This window comes from Leuresthes tenuis, unplaced genomic scaffold (genome assembly GCF_036924035.1).
Source record: "Leuresthes tenuis unplaced genomic scaffold, fLeuTen1.0.hap1 SCAF_3, whole genome shotgun sequence".
Taxonomy (NCBI): domain Eukaryota; kingdom Metazoa; phylum Chordata; class Actinopteri; order Atheriniformes; family Atherinopsidae; genus Leuresthes; species Leuresthes tenuis.
Genome location: NW_027325357.1, coordinates 40,728,605 through 40,753,887, shown reverse-complemented (window position 1 = coordinate 40,753,887; position 25,283 = coordinate 40,728,605). Strand labels below are relative to the sequence as shown.

Sequence of the window (25,283 nt, the reverse complement as noted above, 5' to 3'; positions counted from 1 at the left end):
AATTTATTTAACCAGTACTACTGCTCTGAAGCTGTTTAATTAAGATAAAAAAGTATAGTTAAGCTAAAAATCCTGCATAGTTCCTAACTGGACATTTAATGCCAAAAATCTCTCTCAAGACAAACTTACTGATGACTGTGTCTTTCAGTACCAGGTGCTGGCACCCAATTTTGCCGTTTATCCCCCGCATGTTGATGTTTACAGCCAGGGTGTGACGGTGTAGCACCCATGTCTCTGCCGATGCACTCCTTCACATTTGCTTTTGGGAGCCAGCGCATTTCTCTGTGAATTGATATTTCTTTGTCAGTTAATCAGCAGTCCAAGACACGCATCTCTTCTCCAGCTGATGCTTCAATGTTTAAGCCCTCCTCTACATCGCCATCATATTTTGGATTTCCCTGCTCATTTTGTAATGATTCCATTAGTTTGTCAACTTTTTTTAAAGCTCTTCATCTCATATTGTTCCGCTCATTGTAGCCCCAAAATTGCCTTTCCATTTTACTTCCATTTTACTTCAATTTTCTTTTCATATTCCAAGCCCAAGCAAAGCAATGCAAGGAAGAAAAAAGACAAACTGAGATAAATAAAATTTAAAAAATCATATTAATAACATTATAGACAAACATTGTGACTAATATTGATTTTGTTTATAGTTTAAGATTTAAATGTTAAAGGGTAACTCCGGTATTTTTAAACCTGGACCTTATTTCTGGCATGAAATACGTTTATCTACTCTCCGAGAACAGTTTGGTGAAAGTCAGCGTCCTTCGGAACCTATTTAGATAACTTGCAATCCATATAACGGAGTGAACGGGGCAAAAACGAGGCAGCCTCTAAATAAGGGATTATCTGTCTTTATTTCACCAATACTTTAAGACGAATGAATGAACGAACGCGTACTATTGCTCTGTTAGCACATAGGTGTTGTTATGTGGCTTTTTGCAGCTATAGGAGAGCTAACAGAGCTAACAGATGTTTCCAAAAGTGTTCTCAGACTTAGGGAAGCTACAATATAGTTACAAAATAGAGTGAAAAAGTTATAAAGTTATAAAAGGAATTCACCACTCCAGGCCAGTTTTATGTCTAACACAGTCAGTTAGCGCTCCGAGCTAATATTAGCTCGGCTAATGCTAACAAAGGAATATACAGACATACAGTATTTTGCGAAACGTTACATTAAATGACTTACCACAAGTGGCTAACTAATCAAAATATCAAACAGAATAGCTGCACGATACTGTTGTTGTTTAATACTGTTTTATGTACCCATCAACTCCACCACTTGCTGGCTGCATCCTCAGTGTCCACTCTGCTCTGCTGGCTCCTTGTGGTCTGGTCTGGTCTGCGTATCCTTGCTGAATCAGTTCCACGTGTTCCTTAGCGACTAGCTCCACCTATGTCCAGTAGCACAAAAGCTCATAATGTGTGCTACTTTATTGTGCTTTTATTTAGAATTAGATATTTTATTGTGCATAAAAGATCTATAATCTAATTTAATCCATACTGTTATCAAGAATCATCATCATTATTCTTTGTTGTTTCGAATCTTTATCATATAAGAAAGTTAGAGAACACTGAAAAGGAAGCAATATTGAAATTTATGTGCGCTTTCCTTTGCTTTACTTTAAAATGAATGAACACTAGTGTGCTTTACATTTTGAGCGCCCTGTCAAAATGGCAACAAAGGGGATCGATTTTATACGGATGTGGATCACACAGCCAGTCCTGCAAGGTGGGGTTTCGTGCCAGTTATGGTTCGCATACACTCAAACATAACCGTCCCACATCTGGCACGCCATACATAAACCGTGCTATCATTGCCAGATCTGGCCCACATCCGGTTCACTTACCAGAAGTGCAGGCTTGATGCCAGATCTGTCCCAGACCCCTCTGCTATATGGATACACCATCTGGGATGCTGAGTGGCTTGGAAAAAACACAGTTTGTCGAGCTGTCCACCAAGTGTCCTCTGCCCTGACGCAGTTGGTGAATGAATTCATCATTTTTCCACTTGCCAGTACACAGAAAAAAAGAAGGATTCTATGCCATCACAGGTGAGTCAATAACTGAGGATTTCTGTGAAATTTCATGTTCATTGCATAATGAAAATCAGGCTGTTAAAAATACATGTTGGCCGAGCTCATGCTGTTTCTCTAAACTTTTTTAATGTGTATATATACACACAAATATGTGTGTGTGTGAATGGATTATTTTTTTACCCCTTGTTTAAAATGAGGGAAACACACTTACAGAAACTTATTAGAGGCTAGTACTGATACGCAATGTTTGGCCATTTACAATAAAACCTCAGATTGCCCGTGATGACAGTAATACTGATGAGGACACCAAAGGGACTTAGTCATATTGTTTCAGGTCTATTCTTCATTGCACAGACCATACTAAGCTATATGTGTGGACTTCTTGTAATGTAGCACATTAAATGCTGTGAACTCTTACCACAGGTTTCCCCCGAGTGCTTGGGTGGATTGATGGCACTCTCATCCCCATCTCTGCATCTCTGGGTCATGATGAGAGGGATTAGGTCGACAGACATAATGGCCACAGCCTCAATGTCCAGGTAAATATGAACATGAATATTCTTTGCATTGCACCAATAAACTTTGAGATTCTTAATTGCAGTTGACTGATGGATGTTATGCTGATTCAAGGGGATTTCTGTTCCCAAATGTCTCTGCAGGTGACATGTGATTTCAACAACATGATCACCAGCCTTGATGCCAAGTGGCCTGGATCTGTACATGACTCTCTTATTTTTATGGAGTCCACACGCTACCAGAAACTGCAGCAGGGTATGGCAACTGTACATTGTATAATATAGTGTTGCAATATGTGCCTCTAACTGTAAATTCTAAGATACATCATATATTTAAATGGACACCCTTCCATCAAAGCAATTTGACATGTGACCTTTGACCTACTTCCGGTTGCTCACATCTGGTCAGGTGGCCTTTGTATTGTTCGACTCAGGAGTTGTCTGCACCGCAAGGATTTTCTTTTGACAAAAGAAATTATTCAATTAAAGGAAAAGCAATTATAGCTACTTACAGATTTGTTTAGTGATGTGAAGGTAAGCTGTCAGTTAGGGTCACAGTGTTTCGTTTTTACACTTCTACTTTCCCTTCTCTGCATCGTGTGTATTTATCAGCCTCAACATCACGGAGCAGTGTGTGCATGACTGTGTGTGTGTTGGTGGCGTGCACACCTCCAGCTGCCCTGTTGTGAAACACTGCAGGCCTCCCACGGTCTAAGAGACAATACAAACACAAGAGGGAAAGGTCTCGTGCAAATATACCAAACAATATAGAAACATTCAGTTGAATAAAACACTGAGAGTACGCCTATTTTCCTTTCCTTTTTCATTTTTTTAACGTCCAGCTAATTATGAGATATTAGTTAATATGTGATAAGGAACATAGTAAAAAAAATAAAAATAAAGACTCAATGATCTGACAGAACAATGTGATCATTTCACCCTGTTCGTTACAGAAATCATAGTAATTCTTCAAAAAATGTCAAGAAAGATTATTCAAGAAAACCCCTGAATCAGGTTCATATGCACAGGGGGCTGTTAATGTAATCTCACTGTATATCTGCATCTGCACCAGGCAAGAATAACTCAGTAAGCTGGCTTTTGCTGCTCTTCATACTTTATGTTACTTTGCTGCTAAAAGATTTACTCACCTTCAGTTGACCAGTGTAAAGAACATTTCAGGAACCTTGTTACTCATCTTTATAACTTACTCAACATTTAATTAGCTTTATTCAATGTGATCTTCATTGCAATTTATTATAAATCAAGGTGATCACACACAGCCAAAGACAAGCAGCAGGACTGCAGACTGTACAGAAAATGTAAAACACTCCTAACAACATGCAAAGGAATAAATTACGGTCTAAATGAAGTATTCAAACTGTGCAACATGTTCCTAAAGCAAACAAAACTTAAGCAACACCTAAACACTGAGTTACCCACAAAGTGTCAAGAGACAGATGTTTCTCTGTGATAAGATGATTAAATTAAAGTCAGCATTTAACAAACTTAAAAATTTTCCACAGCTGGAAAATGATCACCATCACCTGGATGAAATGGCAGTTTAGTCAGAGAGGCACCATGTACATTCTCATGAGATTAACCAGGGCACACCCAACTGATTTGGCAACTACAGGCTTACAAAAACTTATTTAGAGATAATGGTAGGTCACTTTTTCAGCAGGGTCAGGTTCTCAGATGTCACTCTGAGAACTACGAATGTTTGATTCTATTTTTCATTCTGAGATCTCCAGTTAAACCAGAACAGGGGCTTCCCTGTCCATCTTCAAGAAACTCTTCTTTGCATTTTATCTTTATGCACTTCCTTCTATGCCTGCACCCTATCTCTACTCTGTCACCTCTGACAGAGTCGGACTCCTGGGTTCCTTCTATGTAGCTTATTGTTAGCTTTTTATATAGCTGTTATATCTTCATTTGTAAGTCGCTTTGGATAAAAGCGTCTGCTAAATACAGAAACATAAATACATAAACATAAACATTTACATTAGCTATGTGTAACAGATAGTTAGATGTACAAGTCATACCCTGCATTTGCTGTTACTGGTGAGCTGTTAACTCAACTGTGGAGTAAATTTTATCAGCAGCAAAAGACTTCAGACTGTGCTCAATCCATCCTTCATTTGCATCCTTCATTACCTCAAACATGTAGTTCAGACTTTGTGGCAAATTAATTTAAACATTCAACAAAGATATTTCTCACAACCTCCTGACCTTAGCTGTAAACCCCCCTTAAGCCTACCCATAACCCCCCTCCCTTAGATGTCAAAGGCCACCTGACCAGATGTAAGCAACCGGAAGTAGTTCAAAGGTCACCTGTCAAATTTGTTTGATGGAAGGGTGTCCATTTAAACATATTACATCCTCTCATTGACAGGAGACTTCAGTGTAGTGGTGCTTGGTGATAGGGGGTACGCCCTGCACCCCTTCCTAATGACTCCTTATGCAGACCCTGAACCGGGACCACAGACGCTGTTTAACAGGGCCCAAAACAAGGGTCAAAATAGAGAACACTTTTGGCCTTCTTATGGCCCGCTTTAACTGTCTGCATCGTCTGAGGGTGGCCCCAGATCATACCTGCAATATTATTGCAGTATATTGTGTGCTTCACAACATTGCCACTATCAGAAGAGAGAGGGAGCCAACGATCAACCCCCAGCCCCCTGATGTTGTGGACCCAATCACACTGGATTATCCAACTGGCCAGGCAGTGAGGGAGGCCATCACAGAATTATTTCAATAAAAGAAAGCTGTTTTGTGTTACCCATGCATTTTATTTCACACATTTTCTCTCCCCAGTCTCTATAAGAAAGAAGGAATAAAATACATTTGTGATACTTGCATCTTAATGAAGGTGTTTGAATTTGAAAAGGTGTTGACAACCTGAACAATAGCATCTTTCTATAAAATGGTACTGTTTAAATTGACCAAAGTAGGATACTGAAATGTTATGTATTCCTGTAACAGTCATTACCCACGTACCTCATTCTTATCAGCTTCTTTATTTTTAACTGAAGATATTCAATCTCCAACTGCCTTTTTTATTTTTAGCCATCTGTATTTGATCTCCTGCTCCAGGCTCTTTTTGTAAAGGGCCCTCACCAGTGAAACATGGAGCATACAGATTAAAGCACAGAATGTGTATAAACTAGGAAAGAGCATAGATAGGAGAAAATAGCATTCATATGTTGCATTTTATTACTGCTTAACATTTCAGCAATGTCCTATAGCAGGACAGGAAATGTAATTTTGACCTCCCCATGTCAGGTATGGTTGATATGATTACCTTTTTTGATCCCCTTATCATCCCAATTGCTCTTCTCCCTGTGGATGTGTAGGCTTGGGGCTCAGCTAGTGGTGAATGTTCTTACTGCAGCATTAACATAACAGTGGTAGCAATGACTTATTAAACATTGAAAACTTTAGTTGACAAACCCTATGTGTAGACCACTGCAATTCAGTCACACCCATATTCCCACCATCTGTGGACGTACACAAGTTCAACTCTACAAAATGTAAGAACAGGTGATACCTCCACATCTCTCTCAGAGGAAACAGACAATCAGTGGGTCAACATGATGAGATTAACTCGATTATAGCTATAGTTGGGTTCTGCTCCTTATCTGAGCAAGGGTAATTATCCTTGGATATATGGCGGTGAATGAATCGAACAAAAGCATGCCATACCCCAGTACGATAGGTAGCGCTGTACCCATTTCAACTATCGCTAATAGAGTCACTTCCGGTTGATGTCTTCACCACCACCAACAACAACAACAAAACTAAGGCATTTGAGAAAGATGGCGAATGAAGAGCAAGATGAAGCTGCGTTCCTCTACATTTAGTTTGTGATGAGCATGGTTATGGCACAAATGTGATGGCGTATTCTCCATCACATTGTTTATTTCTTTCCCATGGCAGCGACAACAATATAAGTAATATAACAGTAATATCATCTCCTTCGACTTCCGGGGTGACGATCACGGGGAAAAATCTCAAGCATGCGCAGAACACTCCGATCTACTATCGTCTACATGCACGTTTAGTGTACATTTGGATCAAGTTATCTTGGGGTCTTAATTCGATTGCAAGTAACCCGATCCACACCGTTTTTTGGTCAGATTAAGGTCTCTACATTAACTGAATAACTCAATTTTATTGTAATTTAGCCATTAATCCATTCCGAAGGCACTCATGTAACCGCACTGAATGTCTTCTCATCCCCCACCACAGACCCATAGACAAGTCCACCACCTGTAGAGACAGTATATAGTAGAAGAAATCTATTAGCCGTGTGCTAGCACTCATGGGTCATACGCTGCTGTGTGTGACAGGTGTGTGACATACTTCTGGCAGAGACAGTGTGAGATTCTGGCACCTCTGGCACCACCACTCATAGTATCTCCATCGACTGAGGGGAAAGTTGATAGGCCTGTCTTAGCATGAGTGTTCTGAACTGTGTGTGGTATAACGTGGGACTGTGGCTATTACACAAACACAAATGTACATGAAAACAGATTAATCTTATCTGAATTGCCAAAGCTTTGTCATGGACACAAACTTTCAACATATTTGGAGGGGCTGGCTCCCAGGTCAGTTGAGACCCCACCTCCCACCCCGTCCATTATGGGGCGACCCTCATTGTTGGCGAGGGCTAGCTCCTTTGCAGGGGTGAACTCCAGGGCAGGACCTCCAATGACTGTCTGCCTCCACAGATTCTTCTGCTTGTTTGCTGTAAAAACTGTAAACGAAAAGGAGAAATGTTACACTAAAACTGCACCCGTGGGGGATTAACGGCAAACTGCCAGAGGTTTAAAAAAAAAAAAAAAAACCTAAGATGAAGGATGTAATGTTACTGTGAATTGGAACATTGATGATGTATCTCCCTCAGACTAACAACTTGATGTATTAATATGATGTAATTGTGGCATCAGCTTCCAACTTTATTGTAGCCCATACATTATGGGATTAAACAGTTCAATTTACCAGATGAAATTGTGTTTAGTTTTTATCTACCTCAAGTCCTTTTGACTCCAGAGAGCTTACATCTGGACTAATTGTCATAAATGCAATTCATATGGAGCTCATTGATTGGGATGCATGGCTGTGTAAAATGAATGCCAACATTGATGTGTAACTTAGGCATTTAAGCAATCAGCAATCTTTCCATGCCATTCGGTGTCTCTTTGATGCTGCCATCGTGTTTAATTTAACAGTAAGGTTTTGTTTTTCATCCTCATATTTCTTCAGAATTAATTTACGTCGTTAAGTACGCCGTCCTTCCCTCTGCGCTCATGAATGTGATTGGTCTGCTGCCTTTAACCTGCCCCTTTATACATGCATGTTCACAGATTCATTATCAGTCAAACCTGGGTTGAGTTGCGAGTTGATAAACAGCTTCATGGTACCGCTGATCCTGATTGACATTTTTGTGGATAGGTTGAGCTGGATAGGCTGGGAGTAACCCCGGGTAGGTTGAGCTCGCTTCGTTGTACAGGCCTCAGGAAACCCACCTAACACATGCAAAAATGCAGAAGGGCACTGAAAAATCCTTGCCTAGACTGTATGTTTTTTTTTTTTTGTTGTTCATTTGTTTGTTTACCACAGACGATGCTTGACATAAGTAAAGTATTCTATTTTTTTTTTTTTCAGATATACCACTGGTGTCACATGTGTCATAACAATACTGACAGCCAGTGTTTCTAATTGGCTATGAGTCATAACCAATGAGAAGAGCATTGGCTGTTTGGGATAGTGTGTGAACCAAAACAGACAGGGTCAGCAGGAATGTTTCCTTAAATGTCATACAATTTGTGCTTGCTTAGTAGTACCTGTCATATTTATCCCACAAACATTTGCTCATAAAATTACAAAAAAAACGTTTCCCTTATCAGTTCAATACAAAATGCATCTTTTGTTTTAAATTCAGTATTTTAAGGGTCAGTTGGCAACCCTAGAGAATAATTGACCCATTTACACACATTGAAGAGCAGTCGCCCATCAATCAGAAGGTCGGTGGTTCAATTCCGGCTTCCCCGGGCTACATGTCGAAGCAAGACACTGAATCCCACATTGCCTACCGATGTATCCATTGGTGTATGAATGGTTAGAAAGCATGTAGCTATGTATAGACTTAAGATGTGGTGTATGAGTGTGTGTGAATGGGTGAATGTGGCATGTAGTGTTAGAAGCACTTTGAGTGGTCAGTTAGACTAGAAAAGGTCTACAAGTACAGTCCATTTATCCATATGGCTCTTTTTACTATAATCATGCTGCACTTTGTCATACACACTCGATGAGAATATTGGGCAATGTCTGGTTAATTGTCTTGCCCAAGTGCACATCAACACCTGGAAGGCAACAATTAGGGATTGGAAGAAGACCACTCTTGCACCTGAGCCATGACCACCTTTCAGAGTATTGTGTTTATGTTAAAATCAACTTTGTCATTGTTTATTCAACATTAAACATATACATATATGTACGATGAATTTCTTTTTAGGCTGTTCACTGTGGCTGTGGATGCAATAAACCACATCAGTGGAGTGGAGGCTCCAGTAGGAGAAAAAGGTGGTGGCTTTGACATGAAAGCTCTGCGGGCATTCCGAGTCCTCCGACCACTCAGACTAGTCTCTGGAGTCCCAAGTAAGTTGCTAGTCTGCTGTTGTTTTAGATAGTTTATACAAATGGTTGAGGAATTTCATCATTTGCTCATTAGGTTTTTCAAGTTTGGTAATTTCACTCTTTATTATTTTCAACATTATTATGTGGCAGACTTAGGCATGTACACCAATTAGCCATAATATTATGACCACGTGCCTGATACTGATTAAGTTTTTTTTATGCCACTAAATTTGGGTTGGGGAGGCACGTTAATGGGAAAAAATCCTTTTAGATCATCTTAGTGTCAACGCCTCAGACTTTTTGTTATGTTCTCTTCTTGGGGTAGCTGTTAGTCACGAAAAGAGCAGCTGTCTGCCTGTCTGTGGTTCAATTAAAAACGTTACGGTAGAATTACGGTGAAAAGAATCACTCACTTTACCTGTCATTGGATCTAATGTTGTGGCTGATCAGTGAATGTTATGAGTGACTGCTTGCTTGGAGAAAAGGAACCTATAAAACATGATGAATCATATTAAATGCAAATCCCCCCCCCAGGTCTGCAAGTGGTGATGAACTCCATCTTGAAGTCCATGCTGCCTCTGTTTCACATCACCCTACTGGTCCTTTTCATGGTCACGATTTACTCCATCATGGGACTGGAACTCTTCAAGTGTAAAATGCACAAGACCTGCTACTTCATTGGCACAAGTACAGTATGCAGTGCAAGAGGATGCATGTGTCTGGTAGAGTCAAATCATGTCCAATACTGAGCATATTAACATTTCTTCATTTGGCACATTTTTTGTTAGCCATATAAGCTTACATGACTTTGACAAAGATGAGCCCGTCCATACATCCATCCATCATCTGCCACTTCTCTGGGCCTCGGCTCGCAGGGGCAGCAGCTTGAGCTGAGAAACCCACACGTCCCTATCCCCGGCCACTTCCTCCAGCTCTTCTGGGGGGACCCCGAGGCATTCCCAGGCCAGCCGAGGGACATATTCTCTCCAACGTGTCCTGGGACTTCCCCGGGGTCTCCTCCCAGTGGGACGTGCCCGGAACACCTCACCAGGGAGGCGTCCAGGAGGCATCCTAACCAGATGCCACCTCATCTGACTCCTCTCAATGCGGAGGAGCAGCGGTTCTACTCCGAGCCCCTCCTGGATGACCAAGCTTCCTATCTCTAAGGAAGAGCCCAAACAACCTGCGGAGGAAGCCCATTTCGGCCTGCCAGGTCTGATCAGCATCCTCCCCCACCAGCAGTGCCAACTCACCACCTGGTGGTGATCAGTTGACAGCTCCGAGCCTCTCTTCACCCGAGTGTCCAGGACATACGGCCACAAGTCTGACGATACAACCACTAAGTCAGTCATTGAACTGCGGCTTAGGGTGTCCTGGTGCCAAGTGCACATATGGGCACCTTTATGCCTGAACATAGTGTTCGTTATGTACAGTCCATGACGATCACAGAAGTCCAACAACAGAACACCACTCCGATTCAGATCGGGGGAGGTGTTCCTCCCAATCACCTTCTTCCAGGTCTCACTGTCATTGCCCACATGAGCATTGAAGTTCCCCAGCAGAACGAGGGAGTCTCCTGCAGGAGCACTCTCCAGTGACTCCTCCAGGGACTCCAAAAAGGGTGGGTACTCTGAACTGCTGTTTGGTGCGTAAGCACAAAGGCTCCTTACCCAACAGAGTGGTAACGTTCCACGTCCGAAGAGCCAGTTTCAGTCGCTGAGGATCAGACTGACAAGGTCTCTGCCTTCGGCCCCTACCCAGCTCACATTGCACCCGACCCCATTGGCCCCTCCTATGGGTGGTGAACCCGTAAGGTGACAGCTGATGGGGGGAAAAATGAGCCCATTGGAGGAAATATAGATTTTAGAATCTGGCCAAAGGACAATACAATATGTGTACTGAGGAGCCTAACAGGGACATATATTATTTATGTTTGCTGGCCGCACAATGTTATGGGAAACTAACATTACTAGTCATACAATGTTATGGGAAAACGAGTTCAGACAGTAATGTTATGAGACATTGAGTTCAGACAGTCAAAAAACAATTTCACTAGCTACACATTGTTATGAGAACCAAAAGATAGGAGGAAGCCTCCCCCCTTTTTTCATAGTATAACTTCCTGATTTTTCTATCAAAACCAATATAAACCCATATAAAGCCTAGAAACTGTCAAAGGACAGTTCCTGGTCAAAAATAACTTCAAGGGTCCTCACTGTAGTTCTGGAAGCCAAGGAATTACCATCTAGAGTAACTTTATAGCTAAACAGTTTTTTTTTTTTTTTACTGAAGTGAAATTAGAAACAGAAAATTCAGAGTCATCTAGAGTTTTATCCTCAGCAGGTGTGTCAATGAGTGAGGAAAATCTGTTTGTAACATGGACAGGTTGATGGTGAACCACAGGTTTGACTTTAGGGCTATGTCTCCTCTTCCTGATCGCCATCCAGCCAGCCCGGGGTCCCAGTCGCTCCGGTTCTGCTAAGGGATCGCTAATGTACTAAGTACGCTAGGTGGCTCCACACCGACTAAAGATACCTGGCTCGCTATCTGGTGGTCTTCAACAGTGCAGAGTCAAGCGTCCAATTCAGATAATTTCACCCCCTAAATTACAAAAAGACCACATTTGTTACATTTACCATTATCACTAAATGTGGCAGAGGAGTAACTAAACATCTGACACATGGAGCGAGTGAAAGCAGGAGATGGAGAGAGAGAACTGATAGTGTCACATACCACAGAGGGATTCAGGACGCAGATGCAGGGTCTTAGGGTTCAAGATGTTTTTTTATCAACACAAGACAACAGATGACGGCACTGCAGGGCGATCTCCCACAGCGCAAACGAAAAGGGCTAGAAAACGCCTAAGCGCTCTACTCTGTAACTACGAGGGAGGAGGAGCGCGGCTATGAAAGTTAACAAACTTAAAATCTCTCCACAACGGGAGGAAAACCAAAAGCTATGAACTCTTAACAAAACAAAATCACGCTCTCAAAGTGAGGCGGAATAAAACAAAGGCACTCTTTCAAAACAGAAGCTCTATGAAACTTTATCTTTAACTTAAAGCTCTCCTTTAACGGAGGTGACTATAACAAGTAAGAACGAAAAATCACTCCGTGAAAATGGAGGAAAAACAAAGCTATGGAACTTACCGTAACAATAAATAAACTAAGGCTATGGCTGTGGAATAAATTACAAAGCAAGGTGCGCTGCAGGAGAGTCGCTTACTGCAGGCTCGTGGGATCTGTGGTAAACAAGACAAGGTGGCTGGTAATGACGCTCACGCTGAGACAACATACTGGCACAAGACAAGGGAAACGCAGACTATTTGAACACACGAGGGACCAAGGGGAACAGTGAAAACACTTGGAATCAGGGAAGACAATCAGACGCTTGACACGGGAGGAAGGGCAAGTCACCTGAAACGAGAGGGCAAGATTAGTGATCTTTCAAAAGGGGAAGGGCCATGAGCCCGCTCCGGCTTCCATGGACGATGGCGAGGACCAGGATTTGCCCACCCGGCCCACCCCTGAAGACGCCCACAGCCCCCTCCTCAAGGAACAGCTTCCAGACGTTCCTAAAATGGGGTGGGCGGGTGGGACTCTGACCACCGGAGCAGGCTTGGTCTTGGGCGAGGCAACAGGCGTGTAAACCGGCAGGACCGCCGGCTCAGGCGTGTAAACCGGCAGGACCGCCGGATCAGGCGTGGAAACCGGCAGGACCGCCGGCTCAGGCGTGTAAACCGGCAGGACCGCCGGATCAGGCGTGGAAACCGGCAGGACCGCCGGATCAGGCGTGGAAACCGGCAGGACGGCCGGCACAGGCGTGGAAACCGGCAGGACGGCCGGCTCAGGCGTGGAAACCGGCAGGACGGCCGGCTCAGGCGTGGGACCCGGCAGGACGGCCGGCTCAGGCGTGGGACCCGGCAGGACGGCCGGATCAGGCGTGGGACCCGGCAGGACGTCCGGATCAGGCGTGGGACCCGGCAGGATCAGGCGTGGGACCCGGCAGGATCAGGCGTGGGACCCGGCAGGATCAGGCGTGGGACCCGGCAGGACGGCCGGATCAGGCGTGGGAACCGGCAGGACGGCCGGATCAGGAGTGGAAACCGGCAGGACGGCCAGATCAGGCGTGGGACCCGGCAGGACGACCTCGGCGGCAGCGGACGACTGCGGCAGGACGACCTCGGCGGCAGCGGACGGCTGCGGCAGGACGACTGCGGCAGGACGACCTCGGCGGCAGCGGACGGCTGCGGCAGCGGACGGCTGCGGCAGCGGACGGCTGCGGCAGCGGACGGCTGCGGCAGCGGACGGCTGCGGCAGGACGACCTGCAGAGGCGTGGATGAAGCCCGGACGGCGATGTCAGCAGGCTGGGCCGGAGTGGTGATCTCAGTGGGCTGGGTCGGAGCTGGGGAGGCAAAGGGAGAGGGAAATAGCCCGTGGATCCAGATTAAGTCGTGGCCGAAAACGTCCAGTGCAACCGCGATGTAGATCTTCCGGACGGCCTCCCAAGTCTCCTGGATTCCGGGGTTGACCGGAACTAGCCCCCCCTCGAACTCCTCCAGGTAATCTCCGGACAGACTCCATCGGGCGAGACTGTCGACCCCCTCAGCCATACCTTTCTGTAGGGCTGAGAGTCTGCTCTGGAGCGCATTGAAGACAGCTGGCTCCATGCTCGAAACTGTGGGTGTTACTCGACCCTGCTGCATCCTCACTGGCCAGTATGTACTGTCAAGTACCAGAGAGGGATTCAGGACGCAGATGCAGGGTCTTAGGGTTCAAGATGTTTTTTTATCAACACAAGACAACAGATGACGGCACTGCAGGGCGATCTCCCACAGCACAAACGAAAAGGGCTATAAAACGCCTAAGCGCTCTCCTCTGTAACTACGAAGGAGGAGGAGCGCGGCTATGAAAGTTAACAAACTTAAAATCTCTCCACAACGGGAGGAAAACCAAAAGCTATGAACTCTTAACAAAACAAAGTCTCACTCTCAAAGTGAGGTGGAATAAAACAAAGGCACACTCTTTCAAAACAGAGGCTCTATGAAACTTTATCTTCAGGGCAAGATTAGTGATCTTTCAAAATAAAACAGGAAATGACGAGACAAGACATGGAACAGAGAATAAACCGTGACAGATAGTGGGTCATGGTAAGCTAGAGAACCAGACACAGCGCTAAAAGTGAAAATAAACTGTAGAAGTGAGTGTTAGAATAGAACAAGTATAGGTGGAGTTAACTATACAAAAATGTGTAACTTATAAGAAGAAAATTTGTGATTTTTAATAGTCCAAGAGGAGCAAGAACACAAACGAGGTAACAATATTTTTTATTGCAAAGTGTCAGAGAGCCAGCCTCTGCAAATCATAATGGCAAACACCAAATAGTTTCAGGCTGTGTAGGTGGCCAAAGTCTTCATTGAAACCATCAGTTCTAAAGGCTGATTGACTTGATTAGCCACCAATCTAATGATTGCCAGACATATCAATTGTTTAGTTACTCAGTTTTCTGTTAAGACAAATGCCCACCAGTGGCCTTCATAGCAAGACACAGTAAACTGGTATTGTCTAAGTCATAATTGGTCATAATGCAGAATTAATGGCCACAAACAAACATTCAGTCCATGAACACCATGTTGCAATAAAGCAACACTAGAGAAGTTTTAAATCTTAAATATATGTGCTTCAGGCTCGAAACATTACTTTTTTTTACATTTTTTATTTTTTTAGATCTGACCACTGTTCTCCTCTGACCCTCAGACATAATTGCCACAGTGAAGAATGAAAAGCCAGCTCCTTGTGCCCAAGCAGGGAATGGTCGCCGCTGCACCATCAATGGAACAGAGTGTCGAGCTGGATGGCCAGGCCCAAACCATGGAATCACTCACTTTGATAACCTGGGTTTTTCAATGCTAACTGTCTACCAATGTATTACCACACAAGGGTGGACTGATGTGCTTTACTGGGTAAGTTAATAATCTAGTACATAAGCTAACTGACTGGCACCCAAAATAAGGTATCCAGCATCCTATATGAGTAAATTGTCAATCATCAATGTCATGGTGAACTAAAGTACTTCAATAACATATAATCGGACAGACTTTGACTATTGTGGATTACTCATACATTAAGGATTTTCGAGAAGGCAATCCATGCTTTTATCAGCTCCAGACTGAACTACTGCAATGCCCTTTACGTTGGCCTCAGCCAGTCCTCAATCTCGTGTCTCCAACTTGTGCAGAACGCTGCTGCCCAATTTTTAACCAGCACGTCCAGACGCGAACACATTACTTTGCTGTCGTCACTCCAATGACTTCCAGTCCGTTTTAGAATTGATTTTAAACTTCTGTTGTTTGTTTTTAACGCCATGAATGGCTTGGCCCCCTCTTACCTGTCACAGATTTGAACTTTTCACAATTGTGGCAGAGCCTTGCGCTCCTCCGGTCAGCTTGTGTAGGAGGTCCCTAGGTCAAGATGCAAACAGTGGGGCGATCATTCTTTTGCCGTCGCTGCTCCCAGACTGTGGAACAAACTGCCCCCGGATATTCGCACCACCACTGATCTCAGTGTTTTTAAATCGAAGACCCACTTTTTTAGACTGGCGTTCATTTCTGACTAGGGCGGTCCAGCTTTTTAGGTGTACTCTTTCTGTCAGGTCCTTTCTATGTACTTCTGGAAGGCTTTTAATACCCTGCAGCGTTGCGGCAATTCAGCACTTTTAAATGTTTTTTTTATGTACTGTTTTGGTGTTTTATGGCTTTATTGTAAAGCACTTTGGATACATTTGGGCTATTGTAAAGGGCTATATAAATAAATTTGTTTTGATTTGATTAAGAGTCGATGAGATCACGTGTCACTGACTCACCATACCATCATGTTGGTCATTGGGGTTGTTGTCATATATAAGTTGTTTATTGACCTGGCCAACAGGCAAGCAATTTCATTCACGTGATTCAAAGAGTGAAAGGTTGTGAAACCACCTATGAAGGAGCATCAAAGTTGCAATGCAAGTGTTCAGTACATGATACCTGAGACTACCTCCAATGTTGGGTTGTTTGTTTGTTTTTTCAGTTTAACATAAATTACTTGTATAACTCGTCTCTAAAACCATCTGTCCTCTATGTCCAGAATGTGGAAATTTCTACCCTCAGAGTGTCTCTTCTCTTTGAGATGTAGGTGGATTGTTGAGCTTGGATCTGAGGGTTTGGTTCTCCTGTGCTGTGTCATGTGCATGTAAAGAGGTTGTTTAGTCTCCTCTTTATAAAGCTGTATACAGTATTTGCTGCTCTGGATTGTGTTTAAATTTTGGCTAAACTTGTGTTTAGGTAACTTATGCTTCTGTTGTTTCTGGCTTACACAGGGATGTATTTGGAGAAAAAAAATTCTCAGACACACATGTTGTTTACGAAATGGCAGTTTTTTTTTTGCACCCGTTCTCTTCTTCAATGTTTGATACTGTGTGGGTATACCTAGCACAAAAACACCACCATCCATTAAACTGAATCAACATAGTCACATCATCCAGATTGGAATGGCTGCAATGTCTTCTTGTCATGTCTTCTATGCTGTTTTCTGGAAACCACCTTGACAGTTACTGGTTAAATTAAGTCATGGTAAACAAAAAACTATGAAGTTATATATCAATGGTTGATGATTGTAAAACATGGTTAATGTAGAATAACTTGGATAAACAACAACAATGTTTTGTCTTTGACAGGTAAACGATGCAATAGGAATGGAATGGCCATGGATCTATTTCACAACTCTCATCCTTGTTGGATCTTTTTTTGTGCTCAACCTGGTTCTTGGTGTGCTCAGTGGGTAAGAAAACCTAAACTTAACCAAACACAACTCAACCACTACTCTTCTATTGTATTTTCAACCTAGTTTGCCAAGAACTATGTAGCCATGTAAGGTATAATTATCTATCATATGTGCATTCTTAAGACAAAGGAGGTCTGTTTCTTTGTAACCCTGTGACAGTGATGGTTTGTGAAAAGCATGCACATTACATAAATATTAGGGATGCACGATACTGTTGGCCGGCTGACATATGCAGACATAAAAAAAAAGCTGAAAATTATGTAACAGTCATTCCTTGTGCAAAGTAAGAAAAATACTTCAACTTGCTTTATGTATAACATGTCAAATTTATTCATGACAAGTGTTTCTAAACCAAAAAAAGTCAAAGTCAGATTTATTTTTATAGCACATTTCATATACAAAACTATTCAAATTGCTTTACATAAAATAAAAGCATTACAGCAGGGAGCGGAAAAAGCATTAAACATATGTAAAATAATATACATAGAAAAAATTAAATATTTAAAATGAATGAAAACAATCAACAGTATAGATAAGTTCAAAGATACTGTGCAGATTTCATGCATAGACACATGAGAAAAGAAATGCTTTTAACCTGGATATAAAAATGTCTCCATTTGGTGACAGTTTAATCTCCACTGGCAGTTTGTTCCACTTGTTTGCAGCATAACAGCTAAATGCTGCTTCTCCATGTTCAGTCTGGACTCTGGACCGGACCAACTGACCTGAGTCCTTGGATCTAAGAGCTCTGCTGGGTTTATATTCTCTGAACATATCACAGATGTATTTTGGGCCTAAACCGTTCTGGGATTTGTAAACCATCAGTAGGCTTTTAAATTCTATTCTGTGACTGACTGGAAGCCAGAGTAAAGATTTTAAAACTGGTGTGATGTGTTCAGATCTCTTAGTCGTGGTTAAAACTCCAGCAGCAGCGTTCTGGATGAGCTGAAGATGTTTAATGCTCTTTTTGGGAAGTCCAGTTAAAAGACCATTACAGTAATCGAGTCTATTGGAGATGAATGCATGGATGAGTTTCTCTTGTGCTTTTTGGGAGAGAAAACCTTTAATTTAACAAGTAAGATATTTGCATCCTATCCTGCTTAACACAGACTTGGATATTGCTCTCTATGAGACAATCATAACAATACCCATGTTAGTTGAAAATTAACGCTTGCAACTTGGGTAAGGCAACGTCAGAAAAATATTTCAGACTGGGAATCGTATAGCTCGGCTCAACGTTGTCCAAAAATCTACGGAATCCAATGTTTTCAATAAACAAAAACAGGTGGTTTTCCAATGCAATACACTCCATTAGTTTTTCAGTGATGCCTTTTGCCCTCGAGTGGTCGCAGCTGTATTTTCTGACTTTATCCAAGACTTGGAGAAGAGCCTGCTGGTAAGGTTTTGTTTCACTGCAGGTGACCTGTTTCTCGTTTCGCTTCCTTGCTGCCATAAACTTATAGTAATGACCAGGATGACGGTTCTTAAGATGATTAATTAAGCTTGTAGACTTGAAAGACTTAGTTTTGGCTCCTCCTCACATCACCAACAGCAGTCATCACAAAAAGCAGTTCTGCTATCCGTTTTCCACACTTTCAAAAACTGCCACACCGCTGATATTTTGAGTTATTCCTATCTCCTGCCACAGGTCATGCATCTGGAAGGCACATGTGGCATCATAATGCTGAGCTGCAGGCATCATCCTTATGTGGTCATGACAAAAACTATGCCTGTTATTTTATCGGTTAATTATATCAGTGAAATGATCGATGTTCGACAATTTTAAAGCCGATAAGATCATGCATCTCCAACAGTTATTCAACATAATGCCAACCGTACTTTTTTACCTAATGTTTACAAGATATGTCATTTCTTAACTCTAACCAGATAGTGAATTGAAATGAAAATCCTACAGTGACTTTGATGTTTCAACCAGAACATAAAAAGTCCCACAAAGGTCTTGTATGTCTAATTGATTGAATAACATACAAATGCATACCACCCTCCAGCAATGCTCTCCAGCAATTGTGTTTTTTTTTTTTTAATTCATAGTAGTATTTTCATAATAAGTTTTTGTAATGGTGTTCAGTGCAATCATTTGTATGACCTTTTTACACTTTTGAAGATTTCAGTGTTCACACTATCACTCTGTACTTTATTTATATAAGGAATCATCAGACATCTCAGATACTGCTGAAGATGTACCCACTTTCATCCTGAGCATGCCTTTTCAGGAGGTATAGGACAGCTAGGATGAAGGGTATGGAGGAAGAAGCAAATAGATTAACCTCCACACAAGATATGGCTAGTTTTAGACTTATCCTACACAAGGAACTCCACCATCATTACCCTTGTTCTCGTTAGTAGGGTTAGATGTTAAAAGTAAAATTCATAATCATGGACTGTAATACAACTAGTTATTCAACACAAGGACAAATGTATTTATTGCGCACTTCTGGTTAGACTGGGCCTGAAATAGGTACATTAAGCATCTATTGTTGATACTGTACATAATTGTGGTTTCCTGAAAACATAGCATTGCTCTTGGTGAAAGGGCTGTGGTTCTCTATCTTTTAGTCATGATTTTCTTGCTGTTCTGTCTAGTTCTGTCAAACATCTTTTGCATATTTTCTTTACATTATGTCTCCATCTGTTCTCTTCCAATGAGATTGCTTGTCTGATTTAACAATAGTGAGTTCACAAAAGAGCGAGAGAAAGCCAAGTCCCGAGGAGAATTCCAGAAGCTGCGGGAAACCCAGCAACTGGATGAGGACCTCAAGGGCTATATGGAGTGGATCACTCAGGCTGAAGTCATTGATAATGACCAGGAGAGACAAGGTAAGACACAGGACACACACTAGAGAGTACATTTAATGTTTGTCTGGGACAACTATCAAAACTCCTGTTTGTACAAGATGATCTTTTTAAACATATTTTTCTATTTTTTTTTGGGGGGGGGGGGGGGGGGGGGGGGGTTGAATATTTGATTTGGTGACTTTTATGACTTGATGAAGCAGATACAACATGGAACCAATCTTAAATCTTAAATAGAGACTTCCACTTTAACCTGATTCATCCATCCAATTTCTTCCTCTTATTCGTGGTTGAGTTTCTGAGTAAAAAGGTCCAGGAGGGAAACCCTGCAATAGTCTCCAGCTCCTCTTGGTGGACCCCAAGATGTTCCCAGGTCAGACATGATATGGTAAATGGTAAATGGACTTGTACTTGTATAGCGCTTTTCTAGTCTAGCTGACCACTCAAAGCGCTTCACTACATGCCGCATTCACCCCACTCACACACATTCATACAGCACGTCTTAGGATATAACTACGTGCTTTCTAAGCACGGATTCATATGTAATCCTTTCAGCAAGGTTTGGGTCTGTCCCAGAGTTTCTGCTAGTTGGACATCCCTGGAAAACTCCAAAGTGAGATGACAAGGCGGCATCTTAATCCAACACTAATAACACCCCAGCTAACTCTTATCAGTGCAGAGGAACAGCAGCCCTGCTCTGAGATCCTCCTGGATATATGTGCTCCTGACCTCTTAAGGCTCATTTATGCTCCCTTTACATACGTAAATAGGTATGTTCATTTCAAGCATTACATTTGTCAGGTACTTCAGGGCAGTGCAGATTTCAGAGTTCACTTCTGAGTTCCAAAGTGAGTTTGAGACAATAGGAAACATGGAGATGGAGGAGGAGATCATGGTACTGCACCTTCACTGAAAGAGACATAAAAAGAGGCAGTGCATAAACGATGGTGGCCTGTACAGCCAATAAATACATCATGGCATGAGGACCGAGTTCCGCCATTTCTATTTTTGTGTTCTTGTTTGTTCCGTTTACTAGTCATACATGAGCTATACCGCACAACACTGCCCCACAATTTCCGGTGGTACTACTCTGTTTTGGGTATCCGCAAGGTCTCTGAAAACCACCCCCTGATCGAAACTTATTTCAGCCTCTTGAATCCGTGATGTCATTCTTTTCGATATGACCCAATTCTTTTGACCATAGACGCGTCAATCAAGACAGTCCCTACAACATTCAGAGCTCTCAGTATCTCAGGGCAAATCTTGTCCATCCCAAGCCCCCTATCGTTAGAAACCAAGATGACTGATGAGTTACCATCCTTGAGAGCTCAAGCTCTGCCTTCTCAGAGGAGGAAACAGTTGCCGGATGAAGGAGATTTTCAAAGTCCTCCTTCCAGAGATGGACAATATACCCAGTTCAGATCAGCAGTTCTTCTTTCATCTCAATTCAACTCAGTTTTATTTATATAGCGCCAAATCACAATAAATGTAATGTGAAGGCACTTCATAGAGACAGTTCAATGTAAGGCAATTATAATCCAATTCTTTGTAATAAAATCATAATCCAAAGGAATCAAATTCAGTAAATTCCAAATTAGTTTATTTCATACAATTCCAATTCACTTGTCTTCATTCAGACCAATAGCAACCTCAACACAGTTGGACAAGGACTGCTCCCAGTAAGTCGTATTGTGTCACTTCCTGTAACCTTCATTTGTGTTCTGTGGAGCTTCTCTATTCTCTTTGATTGTTAAATACAATTATGGCCAGAGCAGTGAACTGCAAAGGCATTTTGGCACAATTTTTTCCTGTTTCGACACCTCGCATTTGATCGAACTCCTCCTACACATTTCATGCTATAGGCTTAAAACTTGGCCATGTTGGCAACTCCCACATACATTAACCAGTCTACCCCAGACTTCATATGTTGCACTTGGGCTCCAACCAGAACGCATACATATGACCAAATTTACACATGCTTATGGTGCCCCCTAAGTCATGGGGGAGTACAAGCTATGGAAATCTTTATCAAACCTTAAAGGGGGTGGCCATCGCGAAATCTCAAAGTTCGATGACTGGCCATCGCTCGCCATGAAAAACAAAGAAGCTTATAAGTCCCACATACATTAACCAATCTATCCCAGACTTCATATGTTGCACTTGGGCTCCAACCAGAACACATACATATGACCAAATTTATACATGCTTGTAGCACCACCTACTGGTGGCCAAATAAGTCACTGATAACTTCTCCATACATTGTACGATCTTCACCAAACTTCATAGGCTGCACTTGGGCTCCAACCAGAACACATACATATGACCTAATTTACACATGCTTATAGCGCCACCTGCTGGTGGCAAATACGTAATTTCAAACTTCTCCATACTTTCTCCAATCTTCACCAAACTGCATAGGCTGCACTTGGACTCCATCCAGAACGCATATGTATGACCAAATTTACACATGCTTATAGCGCCACCTGCTGGTGGCCATAAACATAACTTTTTACGTCCGGTGGTACTACACCTGACTGGGATTTTCACATCCTGCTCTGCACTGGACGGACGGCTGTGCTGTGCGGTGCGCATCACACGCAGACCAGCGCATAGCCCAACGTGCGCACTTGCTCGGGCCCGATCAACGCTGCTCTCAGCTTTAATTGAATTCCTTCTTATAAGTGACCCACTTTTGTATGGTAAACCCTGTCACACACTATTTGTTCCATTATTGCACTCATTTATAAAGATCTTTGGTGTTTTGACACATTTTCATTTTTGTAGAGGTGTATGTAAGATGTTTAGTTACTCCTCTGCCTCCTGTAGCGATAATGGCACAGGTAACAAATGTAGTCTTTTTTTAGTTTTGAAGGCAAGGTTATTCTAATTGGAAGTTCAGTTCTGCACCAGTGAAAACCACCTGATAGTTAGCTATGTCTCTTTAGCCAGTGCAGAGCCACCTGGCGTTGTAATTGCAGCGCCCCAGCATGATCAAGGGTGTGATTAAGAGAGTAGGTTTGTGTAGACTTTGAAAAAATTTAATTAAAACTAATAGAATTAAAGTTGATATTTCGGCATTAGTCGTTTTCTAAATTAATATTAAAGTCACCAACTACAATGACTTTATCTGTACTCAGCACTAACTGAGGGTTAGGCTTAGGAAATCTGAGAATTCTGACAGGAACTCAAAACAGAAGAGATTTTTGTGATTTCCACAAGAAAAACTGAGAATCGGAGATTCAAAAGAGCTAATCTAATCTTGGGTCTAGGACTGATTGGTAACCCTGATCTGAAAATAGCTGCCACTCCTCCTCCTCTGCCTGTGCTTGAGGGATGTGAACAATTAATTAGCTAGAATATCAATGATGATCACCAATAAAGTCATTTCCTAAAACAGACTTAGATAGGAAATGTCTAATATTCAACAAACCACACTTAATAATTTTATTTTTTTTGTTGAGTTGAATTCTTCGTCTTAATTTTTCCGAGGTTTTCCAGGATTGTTGCTCTTGTGTTTATTGATTTATTTAATTTGGTTGTGTGGAAGCAGACACAGTCAGTGAATCTACATGATGAGATTAGCTCAATTACTGTAGCTACAGTTGGGTTATGCTCCTTATCTGAGGGTAATTATCCTTGGATATATGGTGGTGAATGAATGGAATCACTGGCACAAAGCATGTCATACCCCAGTACGATAGGTAGCGCTGTACCCATTTTAACTATCGCTAACAGAGCCACTTCCGGTTGATGTCTTCACCACCAACAACAACAAAACAGCATTTGAGAAAGATGGCGAAAGAAGAGCAAGATGAAACTCTACACACAACGTCCCTCAACATTTCGTCTATGATGAGCTGGTTATGGCACAAACGCGATGGACAACGGCTCACTTTCCATCGCTTTGTTTATTTCTTTCCGACAGCGGCGACAACAACAGTAATATCATTTCCTTCAACTTCTAGGTGACGATCGCGGGAAAAAATCTGGAGCATGCGCAGAACGCTCAATCCGATCCACTGCCGTCTACATGCACGTAACCCGATCCGATCCATTTTTTGTCAGATTAAGGTGTCTACATGAACTGAATTACTCAATCTTATTGTAATTTAGCCATTAATCAGAGCTGATGGCACTCATGTAACCCCACTGAGTCACTATGGGGTTTGGGGAGGTACATTTACTAATCATTAGCAAGCAATTTTGAATATAATTCTACGTCAACCACTCTGGTCCCTGGAATACATTTCACTATGGTCAGTGGTGTCTCATGCCACTTTTCGGACTATGGGGCTGTCAATTATCAGGGTGTTGTCCTCAGCAGGTGTCTCTGAGTAGGGAAACTTCATTAGAAACATGGACAGGATGGTGGTGAAGCAGAGGCTGAACTGCAGGGCAATGCCTCCTCTTCCTGACCATAACCCAGCCAGCCTTGAATCCTGGCTGCTCGGGGCACGCTGGAGGGCACCTAACGTGATTAGCTATGCTAAGTGACTCTGGACAGGCTGGAGACGCCAGGGCAGGATAGTTTTCAAAGGTGAAGAGCTGAGCTTTCAATTCACACAGCCTTGCCTCTAAAACTGCACAAAGACTACATTTGTTACATATACCATTGTGGCTATAGGAGACAGAGGAGTAGCTAAACATCTGGCACTTGGAACATGGAAGATCTCTGGAATCAGTGCTGGAACAGAACAAGGAGTGTGTAATAGGGTTTATGATGCAAAAATGGACCCGTCCATGAATAAATAAACATTTGATAATTTACAAGGAGCAAAACGTCATACAGAACACAAACAAGGTAACATGAAGTGATGTAATACGTCTTATCGCAAAATGTCAGCTGGTCAATTGTTAGGGTTTATGGATTTTTGGGATTTTGTTTTTTCTTATCTCTTTGTTTCTATTCTGTTTTCTTGTTTGAATTCTTGAGGTTTTGAGTCAGTGGTTTAAATTTAGGATTTATCCTGTTTGTACTTGTCAAGTCTTGACTTGTCATTTGTTCATAGTTGATCCATGGTTATTTGTGTTTTGATTTTCTTGCACTTTGGGTTTCTGGTCTTTTCATAGTTTGATTATTTCTTTATTCATTGTTTCCCTCCATTTTGTGCTCCTAGTTGGCATTTTGTTTATGCTTATATTTTGCTTGTTTTGGTGTTCTTGTTTTTTGTCAGGATTTCCCCTGTTTGTATTAGTCTAGTCCTTAGTTGTCTTTTATGGTTACTTTCACGTTTTTTTGTGTTACGTTGAGTCAGTTAGTCTTACCTCAGTTATGTTATTTTCTTGTTCCACTTTCTCATTCACAGTTTTACTCAGTTCCTTCCTTAAGCTCCCTGGTTTGTCACAGTCACTGTCAGATCTTCGTTGTTACAATATGGTTTGTCATTTTCTGTATCCAGGTTACAGTTTGTTCGTTTTCGCTACATGGCTTGTTTTGATTGTGGATTTTTGCAGC

The 25,283-nt window shown here is 42.2% G+C and overlaps 1 protein-coding gene across 1 annotated transcript in view; it reads left to right on the top strand.

The window, feature by feature from the left end:
• LOC140304052 (dihydropyridine-sensitive L-type skeletal muscle calcium channel subunit alpha-1-like) overlaps positions 1-25,283 on the top strand; it is a 247,211-nt gene that overhangs the window by 27,705 nt on the left and 194,223 nt on the right. Inside the window, exons 3-7 of the mRNA XM_072383062.1 lie at positions 9,072-9,214; positions 9,728-9,880; positions 14,951-15,156; positions 16,908-17,011; positions 19,707-19,852. Of these exons, the coding sequence (XP_072239163.1) occupies positions 9,072-9,214; positions 9,728-9,880; positions 14,951-15,156; positions 16,908-17,011; positions 19,707-19,852 (752 nt within the window). The remainder of the gene's footprint in view (positions 1-9,071; positions 9,215-9,727; positions 9,881-14,950; positions 15,157-16,907; positions 17,012-19,706; positions 19,853-25,283) is intronic.